The 22,190-nt window shown below is 38.7% G+C and overlaps 3 protein-coding genes across 13 annotated transcripts in view; 2 read left to right on the top strand and 1 right to left on the bottom strand.

Moving 5' to 3' along the window:
- NUP42 (nucleoporin 42) overlaps positions 1–22,190 on the top strand; it is a 1,164,542-nt gene that overhangs the window by 1,109,095 nt on the left and 33,257 nt on the right. The window lies entirely within an intron of this gene.
- Positions 1–22,190, bottom strand: part of TOMM7 (translocase of outer mitochondrial membrane 7) — a 540,985-nt gene that overhangs the window by 320,666 nt on the left and 198,129 nt on the right. The window lies entirely within an intron of this gene.
- Positions 1–22,190, top strand: part of KLHL7 (kelch like family member 7) — a 70,153-nt gene that overhangs the window by 38,708 nt on the left and 9,255 nt on the right. For both annotated transcript variants that reach the window (XM_050783126.1, XM_050783127.1), the window contains exons 7-8: positions 7,423–7,565; positions 21,473–21,713. In XM_050783126.1, coding sequence (XP_050639083.1) covers positions 7,423–7,565; positions 21,473–21,713 — 384 coding nt within the window. The remainder of the gene's footprint in view (positions 1–7,422; positions 7,566–21,472; positions 21,714–22,190) is intronic.

The following is a 22,190-nucleotide window of genomic DNA, read 5'->3' on the forward strand; positions in this document are numbered from 1 at the left end:
AGTTTGAGATTCACCTGGGCAACATAGCAAGATTCCAACTCTACAAAAAAAAAAAAAAAACAAAAAAAAAAAAAAAAAAAAAACAACGTAGCCAGGCGTGGAGGCATGTGCCTGTGGTCCCAACTACTCCAGTGGCTGAGGCAGGAGGATTGCTTGAGCCCAGAAGTTTGAGGTTACAGTGAGCTCTGATCCTGCCACTGCATTACTCCAGCCTGGGCAACAGAGTAAGACCTTGTCGAAAGAAAGGAAGGAAGAAAGAAAAAGAAAAAGAAAGAAAAAGAAAAAGAAAAAGAAAAAGAAAAAGAAAAAGAAAAAGAAAAAGAAAAAGAAAAAGAAAAAGAAAAAGAAAAAGAAAAAGAAAGAAAGAAAGAAAGAAAGAAAGAAAGAAAGAAAGAAAGAAAGAAAGAAAGAAAGAAAAGAAGAAAGAAAAGAGAGAGAGAGAGAGAGAGAAGGGAGGGAGGGAAGGAAGGAAGGAAGGAAGGAAGGAAGGAAGGAAGGAAGGAAGGAAGGAAGGAAGGAAGGAAGGAAAGAAGGAAGGAAGGAAGTTAAACTGAAGATAGAATTATGCTGAAAATCATTTTCAGGTAGAATTTATCTTCTAGCTTCCAATGTTATTTTGAGAAGTCTAGTGCCAATCTGATCCTTTTCTTTCTTTCCCTTTCTTTCTCTCTTTCTTTTCTTTCTTCTTTCTTTCTTTTTTATTATCCATCTTTGTCTCTAGGCCTTTTTCTGAGATAGCTTGATTTTTTTCAACCCTTTTATTTCAGCTATAATTTTTAATTTCTGGAGTTTTTATTCTCTATTATTTCATGGCTGCAATATCTTATCACTCTAAAGTAGTCTTTGTAGTGCTTTTGAGGTTTTCTTATGTTGTCTGTATTTTCTATATTTTGAGTTTTCTTTTCCTTTTTTTATTGGAAGCTTTTCTTAAATATTTGGTTTTATATCATATGAGAGTGAGTTATTACAAAACTGATAGATCATGCTGTATGTATGATTGGGCATCTCAGTTCTTGGGCTAAACTGTAGCATAATCAGAGTAGCTGTTCAGTTTTTTAATTGGGGACCCCCAGATGTCAATATTTGTAGATATTGTCTCAGGGAACTATAAGCTGGGTGTAGGCATTTAGGAACTGGATGAGATAATATTTTGCTATTCAGACTTTCACTTAATCCATATTTTTATTTTTCTTTTTTTTTTTTTGAGACAGAGTCTCCCAGGCTGGAGTACAGTGGTAAAATCACAACTCATTGCAGCCTTGTCCTCCCCGGCACAAGTGATCCTTTCACCTCAGCCTCCCAAGTAGCTGGGACTACAGGTGCACACCACTATGCCAGCTGATTTTTGTATATTTTTGTCAAGATGATGTCTCACTATCTTGTTCAGGCTGGTCTCAAACTTCTGGGCTCGAGTAACCCTCCTGCTGAGGCCTCCCAAGATGCTGGGATTATAGGCGTGAACCACAGTGCCTGGCCTTAATCCATGTTTTCAGACTCCCATCCTGTTCTATGCTGTTCCCTGAGTCTGGAACATTTCTCATTCAGTATTTTCAGAGACCAGTCCTGTGTCCTACAGTGGTACAGGTATAGTGGGTACCTGACTGTGCAACAGGGGAAGGAGAGCTGGAAGTTCAATTGTCGTTTGTTCAGTATTTTAGAGTTATCTTGTTTTCATGCCTACCTGCACTTCTAGGCACTTAGTATCTCCAATTATGAGCCTTTTCAGGGTTCTGCAGGGTAATTTGGCTTGCTTTTCATTGGTGTCTCCTGGCACAACCATTTAGGTTTAACAGACACTCCATCTGCTAGCTGTCTTCATTAATTGTGTTTTGGGGTTGCAAGTCTCTTAGTATTATCAAAGATAGAGTTTGTGTTTGTTTCTTGTTACCTTGTCGTTTGGGATAGCTTTTGAGAGAAGAGGAGAAAAAAGATCTTAAAATGGCGAGTCTGATCTCATGTTGTTTTTTATATTAAGACTGAACTAGTCTTTTCCTTTGTGATGTGATTGGAAAGGTCTTCCCTATTCCAAGGTGATTTTTAAAAATTAACTAAATTTTCCTCATGTGCATTTATCACTTACAGAGTTCTTCTTCTCTTTTTAAAAAAAATTTTAAGGGTATATCTTACTGAAATCATTTGGGTGTGAAATAAATAATATTTTTCCTAATATATCTGATAAGATGGTTCAATACCATTATTGAATAATTCATTTTTTCCCACTGATTTGAAACCGTTAAACTAAATTTCCATATATCTATATGTACACACATCACTTCTCAGTCTTTTGGCTAAGATCAAGTGTAGTGTAGGTACACATACACACAGTTTCTCTTCTACTTCATTCTAATACCTTTTAATTATTGTTATCCTTCATTTAAATTGCCATGTGTCTCTGGAGAATTTGTAATTTTCTTATGAGTTCTGCATTCTTAATTTATTTCAGATACTTTTGTTGTCATTGTAAATTGTATCTTTTTCCTTTTATGTATGTATTATTTATTAGCCTGGCTTTTTTTTTTTTTTTTTTTTTTTTTGAGACAGAGTCTCGCTGGCTTCCAGGCTGGAGTGCAGGGGCACAATCTCGGCTTGCTGCAACCTCCACCTCCTGGGTTCAAGTGATTCTCATGCCTCAGCCTCCCAAGTAGCTGGGATTACAGGTGCTCCACCACACCCAGATAATTTTTGTATTTTTAGCAGAGACAGGGTTTCGCCATGCTGGTCAGGCTAGTCTGAAACTCCTGGCCTCAATAGATCCACCCACCTTTGCTTCCCAAAGTGCTGGGATTACAGTTGTGAGCCACCAAGGCTGGCCTACCCTGGTCATTTTTTATGGTCTTTTTTCCTTGCTTGTGTTTTCAGTTCTTGCTTTACCTTAAACTTTTCAAATGTTATTTTATGTTCTATGTTTCATAATGCCAGTATCTGAAGTCCCTGAAGAACAATGCTGCTATTTGTTGGTTCTATTGACTTATTTCTGGTGGCTTAATTCCTTGTATGTTTTGTAATTTTGAATGGTATGCTTATATTTGATTGACTTTAATCAGCAGGAATATTGGGAGGCTTAGGTAGTGTCTTCTCTGTTCTCTGGAATGTCTTCTCTCTTCTCCTCAATAGGAGAATGGTGTTTGCTTTTGCCGAGTTCTATAGGGCACAACAATCCAGGACTACTTTGAGTTTTCTTTGGCTTATGGTTTCCTAGACTTGCAGGCGGGGTAAATTCAAACCTCAAAGCTGCATGAAGGTAGGGCTGTCAATATAAATTCTCAAAAGAGGGACACTTTACCTGAAGCTGAAGTTGAAACAAAATTATTGCTGCTTCTTCTGCCATCGGGCAGATATTTTTCTTAGCCTATCCTTTCACTAAAAGTATAACCACCAATCCAAGTGATCCAGCTTTATCTCAGTTCCAACTCCTTATCTTGAGCAGATCCAAGACTTTATCTTCTCTGCCTCACACAGCCAATAAAAACAATTTCTAGGTTTCCAGTATTTTCATTAGACTTATCACATAGCTACTGCTTACTAGTATGATGTGGTTTTAGGTAAGTAGACCCAATGTCGTCCCTAGATTGGAAAAAAATATATCCATACAATGTAATGTTCTATAGTTACTAAAAATATTTTACATGAATATCTAATAATGAAAATTTTCATAAGTGGCAAAGGCGTATTTTTTTAATTAAATGAAAACAAAACTGAAAAAGACTAAGTGTGTTTGAACCTAGTTGAGGTTGTCAAGGGAAAAGGAGAAGTGTGCGTCAAGGACACATCCTTACAAATACCTATATTTAAGGGGTACAAGAAAATGAAAAAAAATAAAAGAGCAGCCCCAAAGCTACTTGAACCAAAGCCTGGTGTCTTGGAAAACCATAGTGTAAAAGAGTGTTTAGAAGGTAGAACATAGGTGGCCACTTGTCTCTTTAAATGCAGAGAGGAAAGAAAATCAGGACCAAGAAGATGCCTTTACATTAGGACTTTATCTCTTAGATTTTGTACATGCTAGTATCAGGTTTTTTGTTATGCCCAATTCCCAAACTGTGTGTTATTTTCCTGGCCTTAGAATTTCTATGTCTTCATACATGGTCTGAGCTGTTGAAAACAACCAGCCAGTCTCAGAATCTAGTGTTTAGTTCTTACATGGATTCTGAACTGATTAAGAAACAGGATAGCGGCATTATTTCAGAAAGTCAACCAAGTGTGAGGAGTAGACACTTGAGCAGGATGCTTTGTTGTTTAGTTTAACTTACTAGGCTTATTACATTTTTTTTTCTTTTCCTTTTTTAAAATAAATAATAGTGGATTGTTCTATTACTCCTTGACTAAGCACAAGCAGCTGAGATGCTTCCAAACTTTGGGGCCTGGGCAGAGCTAAATTGGGGAAAGCCTTCCAGCCTCTCTTTTTCAGATCATCAGTTGTCTTCCTACCGCCTAACTTTGTTGCCTTTCCAGAGTAGAAGAAAAACAGAAGACGATTGAAAAATAGAATAAAACTAAGCTAAAAAAGTTACATCTAAAAGAAAACAAATTACAAAATACAAATGAAGTGCACAGTAAAAGCCACCACAAAGGGCCAGGCCAACTTCCCTGAAAATTTCCAAATGATTATACCTAAATCTGGAAACAATAACTCACGAAGGAATAAGCCTAAGCAACAACGAGCTCCTCAGAGAAAGTTACCAAAGTGTCCCCCAGCCCTATTCTTGGGGAGGGAAAAAAAGGCCCATCAGTGAAGGATCCAAAGGCATGCCTCCTCCAGTGTGTCAGCACAGTTGGCCACTGTCAGCCACTTTTACCCCATGGCCTATTGGTGGAAACAGTTCCCTCTTGTCTCTCTCCTTCCCTCCAACCTTTTTCTTACTGGGAATATTTTGCATTCATAGACTACACAGTCCACTTTCAACCTGTGTGGAACCATCCTAGAGCAGTGGCTCTCAAACCCCTCCCTAGCGTTTCTGATTCAGAAGGTCTGGGCTAGTGTTCAATAATTAGGATTTTCAACACACTTCCAGATGATACTGATGCTGGTGGTTATGGAACCACACTTCAAGAACTACCCACAGGCTAAATGCAGACTTGAGCTAATGTGGTTTTTACAATTGTAAAGGATTATAAAACAAAGAATATTCCACAGAAACCATATGTGGCCTACAAAGTCTATTTGTCCCTTTACAGAAAAAGTTTTCAGATCCCTGACCTACAGCATGCATCAGCTTGCCTTGGCCTCTGAAATATCCAGCTGTTTGAATATAAAAGAGCTTCTACTCAAACTCTGAAATGGAAGAAATGATAAATATTGATAAAGATGTTCATTAACTCACCAACTATTCCAAATGAGTTTCCATTCTCTATCCTTTTAATAAAGACCCAAAACATAGCCTCATTTATAGAAAAGTTTTGCATGTCTCAGGAATTTTTGGGCCAGGCATGCTGGCTCAGGCCTGCAATCCCAGTGCTTTGGGAGGCTGATGTGAGAGGACTGCTGAGCCTAAGAGTTTGAGGTTATAGTGAGTTGTTAGGGCACCACTGCACTCTGGCCCAAGTGACAGAGCAAGACCCTGGCTCTAGAAAAAAATAAAATAAAATGGCCTTATTTTATCTTTAGATTAATAATATTGTACAGTTCAAAAGATATTAAAAGGATACATAGTGAAAAGTAAGTCTCCCTGATATCCCTTTTCACTACTCTCTCATTCTCTTACCCTGGAGATTAACATTATTATCTTGTATATACCCTTCCAGAGGTAGTCTTGAGACTGTACATACAGTCATTTACTTATATATCCATGTATAAATTACATGTATAAAATTTGTATATTTACATTAAAATATACATTTTTAACACAAACAGTATTGCACTCTGTGTACTGTCCTACATCTTGCTTTTTTCATTCCTTATTATTTATTGGAGATCATTCCATGTGTACATACTAATCTTTCTCATCTTAACAGCCACATATAATGTTCTATTGTATAGGCATAGCATAATTTTTTAACCATTTCGCTAACAGTTGATAAACTCCTAGAAAGGGGAATTCCTGGATTAAAGGGTATGTACATTTATAATTTTTGTAGATTGGGCTATATCACCCTTCCCATGGTTATACCCATCCATCCCCACCATCAATGGAAGAGAGTGCTGCCTCCCCGATACAACCATTTTATACCCTGTGATCCAGGCAGTTTGATCTTGGCCAATCTGATAAGTGAAAAAAGTATGGTTTTAATTTGTTGTTTTCTAACTAGAGCACTCAAGCATCTTTTCATATGTTTAAGAGTTATAGTTCTTTTTCTGTGAACTATATTCAGATACTTCACCTAATTGTTGGTTAAGTTGCTGGTAATTCTTAATAAAGTATCTTTTAATAGTATTTTTTATTATTTATAAATATTTTTCTAGTTTGTCATCTTTTAATTCTGCCTTTTTTTTTTTTTTTTTTTTTTTTTTTTTGTGCACTATTTTAACTTAAAGTTTTATATAGTTAAGTGTGAACATTTTTTTCTGGCTCCTATATTTTTGGTCATTCTTAGGCTTCTCCATTCTGGGCCTCTTTTTTTTTTTCCAAGCTTTTACTGCATTTATGAGTTTATATATTCAGATTTTTATTGATTTGGAATTGAGAGTGAAATATGAGGTAGGGGTATAATTTCTTTCTTCATATTGTTGTCTAACATAGACAATCCTCCTTTCCCACACTGATTTGAAATGATACTTTAACAGTTTTTGATTGTTAAGTGGCATTGACAAAATTAAGGAATTGCCGAAGGAAAAGGATCGTGATAGATCACAGTAGTTCTGACCTTATTGCATTTTAGAGTCATCTAAGACAGTGCTTCTCAAAGTGTTATGTACATCCTAATTACTGTGGGGTGTTAAATATGCAGATGCTGATTCTGTAGGTCTGGGATAGGGCCTGGGGTTCAGCATTTCTAACAAACTCCCAAATGCTGAAGCCACTGGTCTTTGAACTACATTTTAAGTGGCAAGATTTAAGAAGCCCTCTAAAATACCAATTCCTAGACTCTATCTAGAGATTTTTATTTAATTGGTCTGTGGTAGGTCCCAGGTATAAATAGTTTCGGAGATTTTCTAGGTGATTCTAATGTAAAGATCGAGAACCACTGGGTTAGGAGATGTGGATATTATTTTGACAGCTGTTGCCAGATAATTCACTGGTACATAGTAAGTTGCTTGCTGGGTGGGGCAGTCTTAGAATAATGGTGATTGCTGAGAATAATGAATTGCTTAGTACTCGGATCCTTATACATTTCTCCTGCCTCTTTCCCTCACTTTCCTCAAATGCTATAAAGATAGGATAAAAGAAAGTTACTGAAATAAAGGCCCTGTTATGTCTTGGTATTTCCTTTTCAAAGCACTGGTTAGTGCCTGAAGTTCTTGAAGAGTTGCCATGTATTTTACTACAGGTGGAATGAGGTACCATCTACTGTCTCCAGAGGACCGAGAAGAACTCGTAGATGGCACAAGACCCAGAAGAAAGAAACATGACTACCGCATAGCCCTATTTGGAGGCTCTCAACCACAGTCTTGTAGATATTTTAACCCAAAGGTAACTGATTTTTATTCTTGTTTTTTGATGTTGTCTTTGAAAGCACTGAACACATAAGACACTCACCAACCACAAGTGGTAATAACTCATACCTTCAGAGATTATAGTTTATGGTGTTCTTTCACATACCTTAGGAGATACATAGATCATTTTACAGATAAGGAAATCAGGCTTAGATTCCAAATGTTTCCTTAATTGTTCTGGAATGTTACATGGTAACCACTGTCAAAGAAAAAGGGAAACTAGTTCTTCCCCACCTCTCTTTGTCAGCAGCTGCTTGCATTCATTACGATTTCTTCCTTATGTCCCATTTTAAATGAAAATCTGCTGGGGCTATATTTTGTTTGTTTTTTCCCCTTAGTAATTTTAATATGAAATAATACATAGTCATTCTAGAATATTTGGAAACCCTAGAAAACCACAAAGAAAAAAGATTAAATGACCTTTATTTGAACCATCTAGAAATGATCACCAAGTTTAGTGAACTTTTCATTACATATTATGCCAACCAACTGGGTCAGGAGAGCTTGAGTCATAGGGATAGGAATAAAACTTTTTTCAGTGGGTCATTACTTATAACCTTGAGAGAGTCCACTCACGTTTCTACTCCTTGTGTCTTAGACCTGTATGTTTTGGCTGTGGGAGAAAGAATACCATATTTTTCTGGTACTACATGTATTGCTGGGGAAGAGCAAATACCACAATCCTAAAGGATAACACCCCAAACTTGCACAGTGATATCCATAAGTGGTGCTGAATCCAAACACATAATGATCTTTTTCATCATTTTGCAAACCCATTTTTGGTTGAATAGATACCTGATGAGACCAGAGCATTATTTCAAGCCTACATCCATCTGGATAAACCATTAGCAACTGCCCAAGACTTGATAAACAACTGACCTTAGGGTTTTTCTCCTAAAAGGTATAATGGACAGTAAAATGAACTGCTTGGAATTCTGTCAAGTCAGAACACTTTCCTTCATATTGTCCTTCAAAACAGTTCCTGACACGGGGAGCTACAATGCTTTTGCAGCTCATTATTGGCTATTACTATCAAAAGTGAACCAAGTCCAGGCCTCTCAAATTTGTTAGCTGATATATTAGTGACACCCCTCCATGAAGGCATAGTCCTGGGTGAGGGAGAAAGGTAGTGAATTAAGTGAAGGGCTACTGGATAAGGACTGTCATTAGCCTATTTGGGTATTTTGTGCCTTTGGAACCTCCGTAAGCCCAGTCTTGCATTTACATGCTGCATTATTGGTTGAAGACATGCTGTATTTGTGGCTAGGCAGGTCAGGTAAAATTGTTCAAGATGGGTTAATGACATGGTCACCTGGTTTACCTTGGTGTCAGACATTTGCCATCTGTCAGAACCTCATGGCCAGCTGGGAATTGTCTACTGAAAGAGTGATACCTGCATAAAGGAGGCTGGCCTTGCTCCAGAATTTGGGGCATGCTCTGATTATATTGAGACATACCTCAACCTATATGCAGCATCCTAATGCCCCAGGATCACAGGCAGCTGAACCATACTACTGTAGCCTGTCCCACTCAGAAAGATTTCTCGTACTCTAGATTTTACTTGTAACTGATAGCTTTGCGGTTTACCCAGAAGTGTAATAACCATATGCCATCTCTAATATGTAGGAGGTGCTAGGGGTCAGCAAGCTGTCCTTCATTTTCAAGGGATTATACCAACGTGCTGTAGATCAGGGCTTCACAAACTTTTCTATGAAGGACCAGAGTAAGTATTTTCAGCTTTGCATGCCATCCATAGTCTGACCCAGTAGCAGGAAAGCAGCCATAAACAATACATAAGCGAATGGTTATGGCTGTGTTCCAATAAGATTTAATTTACAGGTCAAGTGCAGTGGCTTGTGCCTGTAATCCCTGCACTTTGGGAGTCCAAGGTGGATGGATCACCTGAGGTCAGGAGTTTGAGACCAGCCTTGCCAACATGGTGAAATTCCATCTCTACTAAAAATACAAAATAATTAGCTGGACATGACAGTGCATGTCTGTAATCTCAGCTACTTGGGAGGCTGAGGCAGGAGAATCACTTGAACCCAGGAGGTGAAGGTTGCAGTGAGCTGAGATCATGCCACTGCACTCCAGCCTGGGCGACAGAGTGAGACTGTGTCTCAAAACAAACAAACAAAAAAAGACTATTTACAAAACCAGCTAAGGGGTTGGATTTGGCCTTCAGGCCATAATTTGCCAACCTCTGCTCTAGACCTAAGAACATCTAGGGACTTTGAAGCAATCAGCACTGTATTCTAGGCTTATCTTCTGTCCTGTCAAGCAACATTTCTTACCAAGATGTAGGATCCTTTCCATTTTCTGGTCTCCAGTAATGGTTAGCATTATGCGCATCAACACAGGAGACCAGTATGTGACCTTGGGAAGGTGAGATGGTCCAGGATGCCTGCAGCTTAGATTATGGCATAGAGCTAAAGAGTCAAGGGATCCTTGAAGTCAGACCATGACATTTAAAAATTTTCCCTGCCGGCTGAAAAGGAATTCGATCTAATGATCTGAATAGATAGAAACAGAAATATGCATTAGCCAAAGTGTTAGCTATATGGCAAGTTTTCCTGGCTATATTAATCTGATCCAGTAAGAAGACCACATCTGGCCCTCTTGCAACAAAGTTACCAGTCTCAGCAGTTCCACCAAGGCAAGCAGTTCCTCTTATATTTTGGTAGAGAAAGAAACTTCCATCAGCTTTTCTTTCTTACCATAACACTTAACACCATAACCCATAGAGCAAATATGCCGCCAGATAGCAAAAACAGCTCCCCAAGGAGGGAAAGATCAGTTTAAACTGGCTAATCACCATCATATTTGGACTGTCCCTGTTGCCCCGCTCTTGGCTCAGACATCGATTTCTGGTCTATTCCTTCATCTCCAGAAAATAGGCTGATTTTTCACCTACAGAATTCTGGCTTTCTCAATAGAAGACTGAGTGACTAGCAGGTGCCATGAGAATTCATGGCCTGTGTACTATCCAGTAAGCACACTGGCCTCACTGTGAGGACAGTTAACTTTTCAGGATCCTTTTGAGTGAAGAACAGGAAAATGATAAACTTCCTTTTTTCCCAAACAAAAACTGAAATGGTAGTTTAAATTGTAATTCTAGGCCAGGCACAGTGGCTCACACCTGTAATCCCAGTACTATGGGAGCCCGAGGTGGGTGGATCACCTGAGGTCAGGAGTTTGAGACCAGCCTGGGCAACATGGTGAAACCCCATCTCTACTAAAACTACAAAAAATTAGCCAGGCGTGGTGGCAGATGCCTGTAATCCCAGCTGCTGGGGAGGCTGAGGCAGGAGAATCGCTTGAACCCGACAGGTTGAGATTGCAGTGAGCCGAGATCCTGCCACTGCACTGCAGCCTGGGTAATGAGAACAGCAACAAAAACAAAACAAAACAAAACAAAACAAAAATTGTAATTCTAAAAACCACAGCTTTCAGGTATTAGTAATAATTACACCCAATTTGTTTCCCAAACCATAACTGTGGTATTGATTTTGGCAGTTAAAAAGCAATTAAGCCAAGTGTTGGTGGAAGATATTTTATTTTAAAATAAAGTAGATGGCTATTTTGATGTACAGATGGGCAAGAAGAATTCTGATTTCATTTAGGAGGTAGGGAGCACTGTTCCTACAATAAGGCAAATGTGGGATGACTCTTAGCACTTTATTTTTAGTCTGTAGTTCTAATTCTTTCCTTGATTTTTTTTTAATTGGACAGTTGAAAAGAGATGCATATTCTTCTACACAAGCCTGGAAGTGAGACTGTAACTTCAGAATTCTCATTTGTTGTCTTGCCTTGCTCTTATAAATGACTCATTCCTAATTGCACTTTGAAAATTTATGGGAAAATTCAAATAATTGAGGAATGAACTACCAATAAAAACATTTTCATTCCATCAATTATAGTTCTTGTATTTCATTGGTGACAGGAGGCAAATATTTTTTCTTACTGGTGACTAAAAAGTTATAGCAAAGAAAAATCTTACTTTTTTTCTGAATATTGACAGAAAAAGAAGTCTTGGGTTGCTATATTGAATTGAAATGATATTTTTCTTGTTATTATCCTTTTATAAAGCCTGTTGAGCTGCCTCTTCCCATCCTGTATCTGTTTTTAAATCATCAAATGCTTAGTGATTTCTAAAAGAGTTATGTATTCAGTGTTCTATTTATCCTAGTATTGGTGTTCTCAATCTGTAGCATGGTAATGTCTTACGATATTGATACCTAAATAAAAGTTGACTTAACTGACCAGTTTTTATTTGGATTCCTCCTCCCAGTGAAATGATGAGCTGGGGCTTTGTAAGGATCTTGGCTTCATACGTGGAGAAACAGGAGACTATGCCCTGGAGAAAAGAGGATTCTGCATATTCCCTGCCAACAATAAACTAGTAGTAAGACTAACAGGGCGAGGGCCAGAGCTTGTAAATTACTAAGGCAGAAAACCATATGGCGCCCTATTCATGGAACCACCAGGTTCAGAAGGTTTACCCTGGGTGCATTTTCGTATTCAGAACTCTAAGGTAGACTCATTACTGAGCTGAGTGTCTGGCGCAGGGTGAGTACTCAAGTTTATAAGGATGAGTGAATCAATATAACTTTACATAATTTTCTCGGTTGTATAAGACTGGATCTAAATATAGAGGGCTCTAAATAAAAGAAAAGAAGATAAAAAGAAGTTATCTTTAACTTGGGACAAATTTTCCTGTCAGAAATATTTTATATTAAAAGTATTGCAGTGCCTGTATCATAGCCACCCTCCCTCTTAAACAGGTCCTCCCTAAGGAGGAAACAGTCCCACCCTGTGATCATGGCGGAAATCAGCTGTTATAAACTGTGTACAATTTTAAAAGATCATGTGCATAAATGAAGTGTAAACCTTAAAGGAAAATGGTGTTACATTTTTTTTAAAAAATGAGAGTTTTATAACAGTATATGAGTAGTGTTTGTCACCAGCAAAGAGCTCTAGAAGTACTACACAGAAGTAAAAATGTGAACACTGCTACAATGATCAGAAGTACCTACAAGAACAAAATATCTAAAATAGGGAGCAACCATCCCAGATGAGTTGGACCTCTAGCTGCAAGCCCCAGCAACTGACATTGCTGAGATGCAAGTTTGGGTCATCATAAGTATCCCTTAAGCTTCCTTAGTTGTCAGCATCATGGGCAGCCAGGGGTAAACAGTGTTCTCTGCAGTTTGTGCTTGAAAGGTATTCTCCCTGATTCTTTGAAGGCAGTTTGTAAGATAGGTGGTCTTCATGTTCATGTAAAGAAGAGATTAGATCACATCCTGAGGTAAGTTCTCAGTTATATGCTCTGGTTTCCTAGAACGTCTTCCAAAATAGAAATATTGAGGGTCTCAATTTCTTTTCAAGTACCTCCCTAATACACTGGTTGGTAGTGTTGTTCTAAAATCAACTTCACAGCCCCTTCCACCCCACCTTGGCATAGTGCCTGAAGTTCCCACCTTCAAAGATTTGTTTCTCTTTGTGTTATGTCACTGCATCTCCAAGAAACCCCCAGGGAAAATATGACTGATGCTGGGAGTCATGACATCAAACTCATGCTCCATAGCCACAGCTGGCCTTAATTATCATAAATTAACAGATCAGCCCTCTAAAAAGGCTCAGGGAGAGTGGAAACAGAGCTGCATATATTTGATTGAAGGCTGTAAATGGGAAGAAATGAGGAAAATGGGAATGATACCTCCGTGAAGTTTGTGTTATGTTGTGTTTCTGAGACAGGTTCTTGCTCTGTCACCCGGGCTGGAGTGCAGTGGCACGGCCGTGGCTCACTGCAGCCTTGACCTCCCAGGCTCAAGTGACCTCCCACCTCAGCCTCTCCAGTAGTTGGGACTTCGGGCACTTGCCACCACACCCCACTAATTTTTTTCATTTTTTGTAGCGACAGGGTTCTCTCTATGTTGCCAGCGCTGGTTTTGAACTTCTGGACTCAAGCAGTCCTCCTGCCTCAGGCTCTCAAAGTTCTGGGATTATAGGTGTGAGCCACCACAGCCAGCCTGGGGTGGGGTTTTAAGGGACTCTAGCCTTTGGGAGGTAGCTAGACAGCAGTGGGTCTATGAGCACAGGGCTAAAGGGATAAGTCAAGCTAAGGATAACTGACAGGGAAGGAGATAAATTCACACTATTTACTAGACCATGTCACCAATAATTAATATTGATTACCTTTGGTTATTGTTCATATGTTGACCCAGAGCTGCATTAAGAGCTGTCATCTCAGAAGTATTGAATCATATTTGGTTGGGTTGGGCACGGATTATTTTCTTTGAAAATTTGGTAATCCAGGTATAAAAGATAATTATCCTTACCTAACAACAGGGTGTGTTGTATGGCTAGCTGGTTGTAAAAGTATAGTTTAAACAAATAATATTTTAGCATATATTACCAGTATCATGGTTCATCTAGGATTTGAAATTTGTGGGTTGAACACCAGCAGGGGATATGAAAGACACATACAACAGGACCCTGTCCTCACAGAGTGCATGAGGTGTACACATAAGCACACAGCAGTTAGCACAGAGGTGGCGGTCAACACCTCAGCTGAACTTAACAGTTAATTGTCCTGATGTGTGATAGACAATGACTGTGTTGGTGGCATGGAAAGAAGAGAGCTGCCTGGGTGGGATTTGTCAATCAGGAATCCTCTGTGGAAGCTTCATGGAAGTTTTCTTGAGGTAGACTTACTCATAGGGTTTGGGTAGGAAGAAAGAGAAAAGACTTAAAAGTATATTGAATCCTGGGTATGAATGCATCTTGACTTGGTAAGTATGATTATTAAAATTTTTCATAAAAGCCACCAAAAGTATTATATAACTGAATGGAATCTAACTTGACTTTGCACTTAAAAAAAAAAAAGACATTAGACATAGGTGGAAGAGCTGAAGGATTAGGTCATTGGTCTTTTGTCTTTTGTGAGATCTTTTTGTTGTTTTGTTTTTAAAACAGGGTCTTCCTCTGTCACATAGGGTGGAGTACAGTGGTGATCACTGCAGCCTCAACCTTCTGGGCTCAAGTGATTCTCCCACCTCAGCCTCCCAAGTAGCTGGGACTACAGGCGTGCATCACCACACATGGCCATTTTTTTTATTTTATTTTATTTTTTTTGTGGAGACAGGGGTCTCACTATGTTGCCCAGGCTGGTCTTGAACTCCCAGCCTAAAGCCATCCTCCTGCCTTGGCCTCCCAAAGCACTGGGATAAAAGTACATGAACCACCAAGCCTGGCTGAGACTTTTCTTTCCTTTTTTCTTTTTTCTAGATATGATCTTAGGCAAGTCAGTTAGCTTTCTCCTCCTTCTCCTTCTCCTTCTTCTCCTTCTTCTCCTCCTTCTTCTCCTCCTCCCCCTCCCCCTCCCTTCCTCCTCTGCCTCCCCCTCCCTCACTCTGTTGCCCAGGCTGGAGTACAGTGGCGTGATCTCGGTTCACTGCAGCCTCAACCTCCCAGGCTCAGGCATTCTTCTCACCTCAGCCTCCTGAGTAGTTGGAACTACATGCCACTACATCTGCTAATTTTTAGATTTTTTATGGAGACAGGTTTCACCATGTTGCCCAGTCTGGTCTCAGCTACTGAACTCACGCAATCTGCCTGCCTCAACCTCCCAAAGTGCTAGGATTACAGGCTTGCACCACCATACCCCACCATCAGTTAGCCTTTCTAAACCAGTTTTCTGGTCTAAAGCCAAAAAGTTTAAATCTTCTCAGGATTTATGTGAATGTCAATTATGTTCGTCTGACTCTTTTTTCATTTCCTTGCTCTCCTTAACTCCTCTGTCAGATTCTCCCTGCCACCCTTGGGTTTTCTAATCTTCCCATATTTAAATATAAAAATGCTTGCCATCTTCCCCACTTTGTTTTTCCCTTCATCTTCTGAACTCTTCTAGACACCTGGGACATCTCCTGTACTCTGTACAAAAAGTAGATGTTTGTTTCATTGGTGAGAACGTTTTTATAAATGAGTATACGATTACTTTCTGGGATTTGAGATAATTTAAAGCATAATATACCTTGCTACACCAAGATTAAAAATTGCATGGCAAAGTTCACTTAAAGGCAATCTTCTGTTTAGATAACTGGCAAGGTACTAGCGCAGGGATACTATATACTTCTCTAATATGTTATTTCTACTCAAAGGACAAGTACTGTTATCAAGCGTAATAGCCATGTCATGCTTCATTCACCTTCAGACTGAGTTTTATTTAATGGTTGAGTTTCTGAGTAGCTTAGGTTTGATTTTTGTTTGTTGGTGGTGTGGTTTTGAGAGTGGAGACAGGAAGAACATTTTGTGACTTTATAAAGCAGCAGTGATTCTTAATAATTCCCTTTCAGCTTGCCACTGGCCTCACTTTGGACTCTTTGCTAATTTTAGCTAATCATTAACAGCTAAGGAATGCCCATTTATATATTGTTTGTTGCTAATTAAGCCTGATTTTATCTAGCAGCCTGCAATAGCACAATCTCCCTCCTCCCCAACTGTGGAAACTATTGAGCTACAATGTTACTGTTGTTGAAGAATTTGAGTTACAAGAGTATTTTTCCTAATGGCTAATTATTAAATTTCTTTCTGGACTTAAGGTTAATATGTTTCCAGTAATATTTGTGTGACTCTACTGAAAATGAGCATATTTCAAAATATGGATACATCCTGTGGAATTACTTGACATGATCAAGTGTTTGCTTCTGGAAAACCAGAGTGCCCTTAAGAATGTGCTATTTGGAAGGAAAGCAAAGACTGCCTCTAATCTGTCCTATAGATGAAATTTAGTCTCATAATATAGCTATTTGTGTTTCTCAATTCTTAAAGCCTTTAAATTAGTTTGAATTAAATGTTCCTGTTAAAACATTTAGCACTAGTATAGGCTTCTGCTGAGAAAAGTAGTTGTTTTCCTGGTACCGTATTTTTGGTATCATTCCTTGTATTTTTGTTATTTTTTTTTTAAATACATATTCTTTGTAGAAAATTCAAATATAGCAAGATATAAAGGAGAAAGCCAAAGTGCCCCCAACGTCCAAAGACAGTCATCAGTAGTTAGTGAACATCATTTCAGTCCTTACATTTTACAAATATGGGATCATGCCTACATGCTATTTTACAAAATGTATTTTACTCTCACCATTTTATTATGGAGATATTTTCACATCAGTGAGAATATCATCCTTTTGAAGGGCTGTAGAGTATTCCATCACAAGGATATACCATAATTTAATACCTGTCTTCATCAAACACATTTGGGTTACAGTTTTTTCCTGTTAAAATACTCCTGCAGTGAAACACCTTTATATCTGCCAGCTTTACACGCTGTTTAGTTTTTTCTTTAGGATAAATTCCTAGGAGAAAAATTGCTCTAGCAAAGGATGAAAGTGGAAACTATTTGGATTTACAAAAACAGGAGATGAAAACCTGGCCCTCAACCCCAGGAACTGCCAGTTGGTTGGTTACAGGTCCCTCTGGTCTTCAGTGGTACAGCCACCACAGAACCAGGAGCCATAGTGATAAGATGCCAGCTGGAACTAGTGTAGTATAAAGATAGTGCTGCAATGAAGAACTGGTACAAACCAGTAGCAGAGTGCAGCAAATGTCTATGACATTTGCAGAGTCAAAAATGAGGGTGGCCCAATTGAATGATATATTTTTCTACAAATGTGAACTATCACTCAATGACAACATTCCCTCAGTATGCTAAGCCCTGGGCCAAATACTGTACAAACACATGGAGAGAAACTCTATTTTCACACCAGCTGTGCTTTTGGTGGTTGAGCATTGTGTTTATAAGTGAAAAGATATGGAGATTGTGCAGGACATCAGCAGCCATCCTGCTAACCTCCTGATTTTATAGATGAGGCTGTTGAGATCCAACGATGACAATTCAAGTGCCCAGAATCACTTTGCTAGAAACACAATAGTGACAAGAGCAACCCAGATCACTGTACTCCGAATCCTTTGTTCTTTCTAATAGGCCGTGAAAGTCTTTTAGAGAAGCAGCGTAGAGGCTAAAGACACAGCTTTGGAGTCGAATGGATTTAGATTAAGATCTTGGGTTCACCATTTTCTAACTATGTGACCTTTGATAAGTTACTTAATATCTCTTAGTTTTCTTATCTGTAAATGAGTATATTAACTTATAGAGTTATTAAGGAAATTAAATTAGATGATGTTTTAAAATATTTCAGCATAGTTCCTGGAAAGGTAAGTACTTAATAACTAATAAATTAATAGTAGCTATTTGGTTAGGGATACATCCTAAGTCATTTGGATTCTAAGATCATTGGATGTTCGGGCTGAAAGTGAAGAGACCTTTGGTCATCTAGCTCAATCATTTTGTTGTACAGATAAAGTAAAGTCCCTTGGAAGTTAAGTGACCCAGTTGAGATCCGTAGCTCCTCCATACAGAGCCTGGCTTTATACCCAAGTTTCCCAGTTCCCTTGAACTGCATTCTTTGTGTCCTTGTAAAATGAATGAAGCCAAAACTGTTTCTATGTGTTTCTCATGAAACTACTTCTAGGAATGTTCTGGTATCTGGCATAAACCTGCTTTTCATGTAGATTGTCACCATAGGCGTGTGGCCTTTTTTAAAGCCCTTAGAAACTGAGCTATATCAAATAATGGCTTAAGAGAAAGTACTTGCAATTTGGTCATCTTAAACTCAGGTTGGATTGATTCCCTGTGGTTTCTCTAAGGAATCTTAAAGTTTCGATAATTTTGCTTTCTTTTTTTCCATAAGACCCTGCCTTCCCTAATTTGGCTCGATTTTCTCTCAAAATGATCTGAAATAAAGTTCTCAGGTGTTAAAAATGAAAAGTATTTCATTTTGGATTGTGGTTCCCTTCATACTACAGCATTTCTATTATTTGAGGATCTATGTGTTTTCAGAATACATTATATAAAATCAATCCTTACTTTGAAGGAAAATATCTTTTTTTTCTTTTTTCTTTTTTTTTTTTTTTGAGATGGAGTCTCGCTCTGTCGCCCAGGCTGGAGTGCAGTGGCTGGATTTCAGCTCACTACAAGCTCCGCCTCCCAGGTTCACACCATTCTCCTGCCTCAGCCTCCGGAGTAGCTGGGACTACAGGTGCCCGCCACCTCGCCCGGCTAGTTTTTTGTATTTTTTAGTAGAGACGGGGTTTCACCGTGTTAGCCAGGATGGTCTCGATCTCCTGACCTTGTGATCCGCCCGTCTCGGCCTCCCAAAGTGCTGGGATTACAGGCTTGAGCCACCGCGCCCGGCCTGAAGGAAAATATCACACTGATCTTTTGCCTTGAGGCATTTAGAGAAAATATTTACAACTTATCACCCCCAAGCTTTTACTCTTTTTTTTTTTTTTTTCTTTTTTTGGGGGAGACGGAGTTTCGCTCTCGTTGCACAGTCTGGAGTGTGATGGCATGATCTCGGCTCACCGCAACTTCCACCTCCCAGGTTCAAGCAACTCTCCTGCCTCAGCCTCCCGAGTAGCAGGGATTACAGGTGCCTGCCACCATGCCCGGCTAATTTTTTGTATTTTTAGTAGACACGGGGTTTCACCATGTTGGCCAGGCTGGTCTTAAACTCCTGACCTCAGGTGATCTGCCTGTCTTTGCCTCCCAAAATGCTGAGATTACAGGCATGAGCCACCACATCCCACCCGAAGCTTTTACTCTTGGAGGAGCAATGAGAGCTATTGTATTAATAGCTAGAAAATCACACAGGGCAAGATACAATGGAGTGCTCAGTCATCAGGCCTGAACTTCAAGTGGTAAGGATTCAGAAGAAAGAAATCAGGAAAACCTACAAAAAGGAAAGCAGTCTTGAGCTTAGAAAAAAGTATAGCATGGCATATCACAGCAGAGGCAAGAAAGGCTGACAGGGCCAAGGAAGACAGGACTTTATACATGGATGTGTCTGCATGTGTACATGTGTATAATGAGAGATATATCAAAATTTTAAAAATCCTTCTACCCATGTCTTTTCCAGGCTTTCCAATTTTCCCATTTTCACATCTCAGCACCTAAGTGTAAGAACTTGCATGGAATAGATACTCAGTAAAACTTAACTGAATTAAATCATATTTTTAGGGTAACCGTTCCCTGACTCTGCCCACACACATACAACTTCCCATCTGTGACTCTAGTGTTATTTGTCCATCTTCTTGCTAACACGAAAACTGCATATTCCTCTAGATTTCCCTTTAGCCTATGAGTGCAGGGAGCAATAAATAGCACTGCCTTTACCTGCAAGCCCAGGTTGGAACTAGTTTTATCACTAGGGTAATGCCCAACCAGTCATACCCACTGAGCTGACAAGGCTGACTTCCCATCTACTCTTTCCCCCTCCCACAACTACATACAGTATCTAGGTACTATAATTTAAAAAAAAAAAAAAAAAAAAAAATAGTTTCCCATATAGCTCTCAAGTAATAAATGTCAAATAAATAAGGGGTAAGAGGGACAAGATTTGAGATTCACTGAGTTAATGCAGTTAATGAAATCATATTTCTCTGCTACCTAAAACTGATTAGATAGGAATTATGAGTAGATTTGAAGAACATTTAAGAGAATGATTTAGTTTATCTTTGAGGGATTGTTGCCTGTACAATATGATCATTATTTTATCTCTTTATTTCATTCTGTGGTATACAGTTTCTTTAAGAGAACAAGTGAAAATATTTTCCCCCAGTTTTTCAAGTGTTCGTTGAGTGGAATTGAAGTTTCAGGAACATGTTATGTTTATCCCATTGTTTTGTGTGCCCACCACTGAGTAACCTAGGGGGATATTGATCCTAATTTGAGAATAAAATCCTAAGCTATTAAGGCTCTATTTTCCTGGTCACCTAAAAAGCAGAATGTTCATCTTTGTCAGGAGTCAAAGTATTCTACATTAAGGGCTCTTCCTTTCCTAAGAGACCATTCCTGATGTTCTGTGATACTTTAATCCAGTGACTGCCTGAAACACTGGATACGATCATAGGTTATCAGTCAGATTTTCTCAAAGGAAACTCAATAATCACACATAGTGCTTTCCTTGGTGAGATTGGGAATGGTATGAATTTCTATCTGACCCTGATTATTTTCAGAAAATAGCAGGAACACTGTAGCTTCCTATCTCAAAAAAGGGGAGGGTCCAAGATACTATAACTTTAGGGGCATCCCTCCATGCACATCCATGGAAGGGTGGCACAAGCATTCTTGGATGCTATCAAACATAGTGAAGAAACAGGTGCTGTGAACAGCCCTTACTGTCAAGTACTGATAGGTGTATATTTCTAATCGTTGAGGTGAAAAGTGAGTATCCAGAATACTCAGAAGAGATTACTCAAGTATTTCCTTATAAACATCAACAGTTTTAAAGTCCAGCTGACTACATTGGCTCAACTGAATATAGAAAAGTAATAAAGAAATCCACAAAATACCTTCTGGCTTTAGACTATCGGTAGGATAATGGCAATTTGAGCTTTATATTATCCATTGATTACTTATATCACACTACATATCTGGCAGGGAAGGGATGGAGACATTTACATTTGAAAAAGAAGCTTTTTAAAAATAATAAAAACTTATTTTAGAATCTTCTTGTATTATCTTCAGTAACAAAAGGAATAGAAAACAGGGTGGTGATGGTATATCCAAATATATTTAAGTTTATTTTAGAGCCAGAAAGGACCCAAAGCAGTCAAGTGCCTGCCTTCTGCCCTCTGCCCCATCTAATCAACATTCTGCAGAAACCACACAAGATTAAATTGGTAATAGTCTCAAGCCAAACATTTGTATGTGTAGTCTAATAAATTAACATATTCTTATATATTTTTGGCTATATCTTTGCATTGTCCTTTTCAGTTATATTTTTTTCCTTACTGAAAGCTTCCTGTCCTTTTCCGCTACAGGATTATAGCTGGACAGACATCCGCTGCCCCTTTGAAAAACGAAGAGATGCAGCATGCGTGTTTTGGGACAATGTAGTATACATTTTGGGAGGCTCTCAGCTTTTCCCGATAAAGCGAATGGACTGCTATAATGTAGTGAAGGATAGCTGGTATTCCAAACTGGGTCCTCCGACACCTCGAGACAGCCTTGCTGCATGTGCTGCAGAAGGCAAAATTTATACATCTGGAGGTTCAGAAGTAGGTAAGGACTCCTTAAGTATTTTGGTTTGGGGCAAATGCTTTAAAGCCAAGTATCTTGGCTTTCATATTTAAATAAACAGCTGGTATTATTTCTCCAGGTACTTTCTTGGTAATTTAAATACGTGTTTGTCACATTTTAGAGCTCATCTCCCTGAAGGTTTATCTCATTCCTTTACAAACTATTAAATTACAGAATTTAGCTTCGTAGATTAATGGTCCATTTTTTATCATAATGAAGCATTAGTTGACACTATCAGAATTATAGTTCTAAATTAGTTATTTGGGCTACATAATATTTGTTTTAAAGATTTCAGAGTTCAACTTTTAGACTCTTTAAGAACTCATTACTGTATTCAGGCTTTTAAAATTTGTATTATTTTTGCTTTCTTTTTATTAGAAAAAATAATGCTCTTTTTCATTCGTTTTATTCTTTAAGTTTTTAATGACTGTAATGGTATTCATGCTTATGAGCAGAATG

This window comes from Macaca thibetana, chromosome 3, assembly GCF_024542745.1.
Source record: "Macaca thibetana thibetana isolate TM-01 chromosome 3, ASM2454274v1, whole genome shotgun sequence".
Lineage (NCBI taxonomy): Eukaryota > Metazoa > Chordata > Mammalia > Primates > Cercopithecidae > Macaca > Macaca thibetana.